The following is a 2,558-nucleotide window of genomic DNA, read 5'->3' on the forward strand; positions in this document are numbered from 1 at the left end:
GAAATGAATGTTACCATTCCCACTACATCTATGAAAGTAGATGTAGTTTTTTATTAAGTTTCCTAATCGTGTCTCTATAGAGATTGATTTTTTCTTGAATTTATTATCCCAAATACTTGGTTTTCTTCAATTATGCAACAACTTTATCTAAAAAATCTGGTACGGTGGAAATAAGTTCCGAAAGAAGATTCATGGAGATATAATGCTTTGCTTTGTTTATTGATAAATCTGCAAAAGACATTTAATACAGCAACAGAGCAGAATCAGAGGGAAGAACAGAATTTTGGGGGGATGTTAATGAGCAGGGCATAAAGATGGTGAGATATCCTTAATCAATGTTTCTTAGTCTTCTACATTTTAAGATGTCAACATCTTCCGAAGCGTCTCAGCCGAAGTCTTCTTCCACTGCGACTGAAGAGACACAGGAAAGGGAAACAGGGATAAAAACTAAATAAAAAATCTAGAGAGATACATCCACTATAGTGGCTCACCCAGCCAAAAGTCTGTAATAGTCAGCAATATTACTTGGCATTTTCTGAAAGTGACAACTTGCCTATCCTTCCCTCTCCCCCTAAAATTAGTAACATATTCTCCTTGGAACCACCATGCAATTTATCTGTGGCAGAAAATGGTTTTTGAGTAAAATGATTGAAAGGAGGATAAGTTTGCACACTTTTTTTTTTTTGAAGCCTAGAAATCCAGGGCTTCCGATCCAAATGCTTTCTTCTGCAGTTGCACAGAGTGAAACATGTACTTACACGTAAGCATTGCAGAAATGACACTTGTTGGTATAAGTCCTGCCATCAGTGCCACAATGGGGTCTATAATCCCGGGGGCAGAAGCGTCTTGGGTACCCCCGACAATAAACCTATGGGAAAAAGCAAATGATTCATTTCATAGGACAGCCCTGCTCTTCTTTTTAAGGGGGCAAGTCTGATGACGATTTGAATACCTGGGCTAAATTGATTATCTCTTTTTATCCCATCAACTTTTAATTCTTTCTTCTGCAAAGTCCCTTCCTGTTCCAGGTGGTCCAGCTTCTTGTATTATAGACCATTATACAACAGCAATGCTGGAAAATGGATCTGGGATTTTTAGGAATTAGAACTTATAGTCTATATTTTTGTTTTGATCTGAATAGTTTGCAACACCTGCCTCACTATTAAGGCTCCATATGCACATAATGGATAGAAACAGAACTGGCCTGATGGAGGAAGATGAGAGGAAACTGCCTGAAAAATCATTCTGAATCTTTTTGTATCACAGGTTACAACATGTTAGCCACAAAGGTGATGGTGATGGGGAGGGGTAGGCATGGGCTTATTATTATGCACCCACACTTCGGGGTCCTATCCAAGGACTTCGTTTAATAACTAAAATTTAATAACTAAAAGTACTCACGTTTAAATTGAGTCTTTGTGCAGCAATATCTAGAAAAAAAAAACCATGCCAAATATGAACATTTGAAACAATTCCATATTACGTCCTATTTTTTATAATTTACTAGTGCATTTCAATTTCCCCTGTCCCTTGCTCCACCCCTCCCATTAAAACCCTTGGCCAATTGAAATAAAAACAAAACATTAACACAAAATCCAGTGAAAACAAACCATTACAGGTGATGGGGATGTCAATAGGAAATTCAATACTGTTGATTTCTACAGGAATTCTGCTTCTGTACCTGAAAGAACCACTTTATTCCAACTATTGGGAATGCTGCATCAGACCTCTTAGGAAATATGAGTCACAACTGGAAAACCTCTGGTTAGTGGAATAGCCAATTCTGCACCAAGAGCCTCCAATTTTTATTTGCTTCTTGGGCAGATCTCCTGAGCAAGAATTATTTCCCACTGAGCCAGCCTTGAGGATATATGTGGACTATTGTCTGCTTTTTCCTGGAGACAAGGGTGTCCTCAAATCTCTCAACAAAGGAAAAGCTGTAGTAGTAAACAGAATTTACCAGAGTACAATGAGAAGAGGAGCAGAGCAAGCAGCAGAAAGCTTCCTGGCTTCATGATTCCTCACAGAACTTGGTTGAGGAAGGACTCTTTGGCGTAGCAGATGCTGAAGATGAGGCTTCACAGCTTTCCCCTGTCCTTACAGGCTATATATGCATATCCTGACTACTTTGGTGATGAAATCTCTCCTTTCCAGATGCAATTGAATGTGGAATTGACTGTTGCTGAATTCTGTGACAAGCTGGTCAGTTTGTAAACTTCCTTTTACACAATTAACCAGAATTCAAGAAGCACCTTTTTCCTGATTTAAATATTTGTAAACTTCTGCATGAAAATGATGAAATTACAGTGCTCTGGTCCTTTAGAGTCACAGAGACTATCATCAGCCACATAATACAGCAGAATTAACAAGTGATAAGAAAGACAAAAGCATCTGGATAGTGGATTTGGCAGCAGAATAGAAGAGAAAGAACTGGAAAGGATAATGAAATACAAAGTCTTGCAAATAGTATGTCTGTGGCAAAAGAAAGCAAATGTGGCACCAATAATAAGAGACACCTTGGGTGCAATCCCAAAACAACTAGAGGAACACTTGAACAC

At 38.5% G+C, this 2,558-nt stretch overlaps 1 protein-coding gene across 1 annotated transcript; it reads right to left on the bottom strand.

Moving 5' to 3' along the window:
- Positions 1–365: 365 nt before the first annotated feature.
- LOC139309658 (ovomucoid-like) lies at positions 366–2,015 on the bottom strand. Its single transcript, XM_070933810.1, has 4 exons — positions 1,961–2,015; positions 1,402–1,430; positions 759–868; positions 366–411 (listed from the first exon to the last, which is right to left on the bottom strand). Exons 1-4 carry the CDS (start codon positions 2,013–2,015, stop codon positions 366–368), a joined length of 240 nt encoding a protein of 79 aa, XP_070789911.1.
- Positions 2,016–2,558: the final 543 nt, after the last annotated feature.

Source organism: Pituophis catenifer, unplaced genomic scaffold (assembly GCF_029215685.1).
Source record: "Pituophis catenifer annectens isolate HBS135680 unplaced genomic scaffold, rPitCat1.0.hap2 SCAF_2, whole genome shotgun sequence".
In the NCBI taxonomy this organism is placed as follows: domain Eukaryota; kingdom Metazoa; phylum Chordata; class Lepidosauria; order Squamata; family Colubridae; genus Pituophis; species Pituophis catenifer.

Coding starts and splice junctions, on each gene's coding strand:
- LOC139309658 (XM_070933810.1), bottom strand. CDS start 2,015: ATGAAGCCAGGAAGCTTTCTGCTGCTTGCTCTGCTCCTCTTCTCATTG. Junction 869..1,401: donor CACAAAGACTCAATTTAAAC/GTGAGTACTTTT, acceptor TTTTTCCCATAG/GTTTATTGTCGGGGGTACCC. Junction 412..758: donor CATTTCTGCAATGCTTACGT/GTAAGTACATGT, acceptor GTGTCTCTTCAG/TCGCAGTGGAAGAAGACTTC.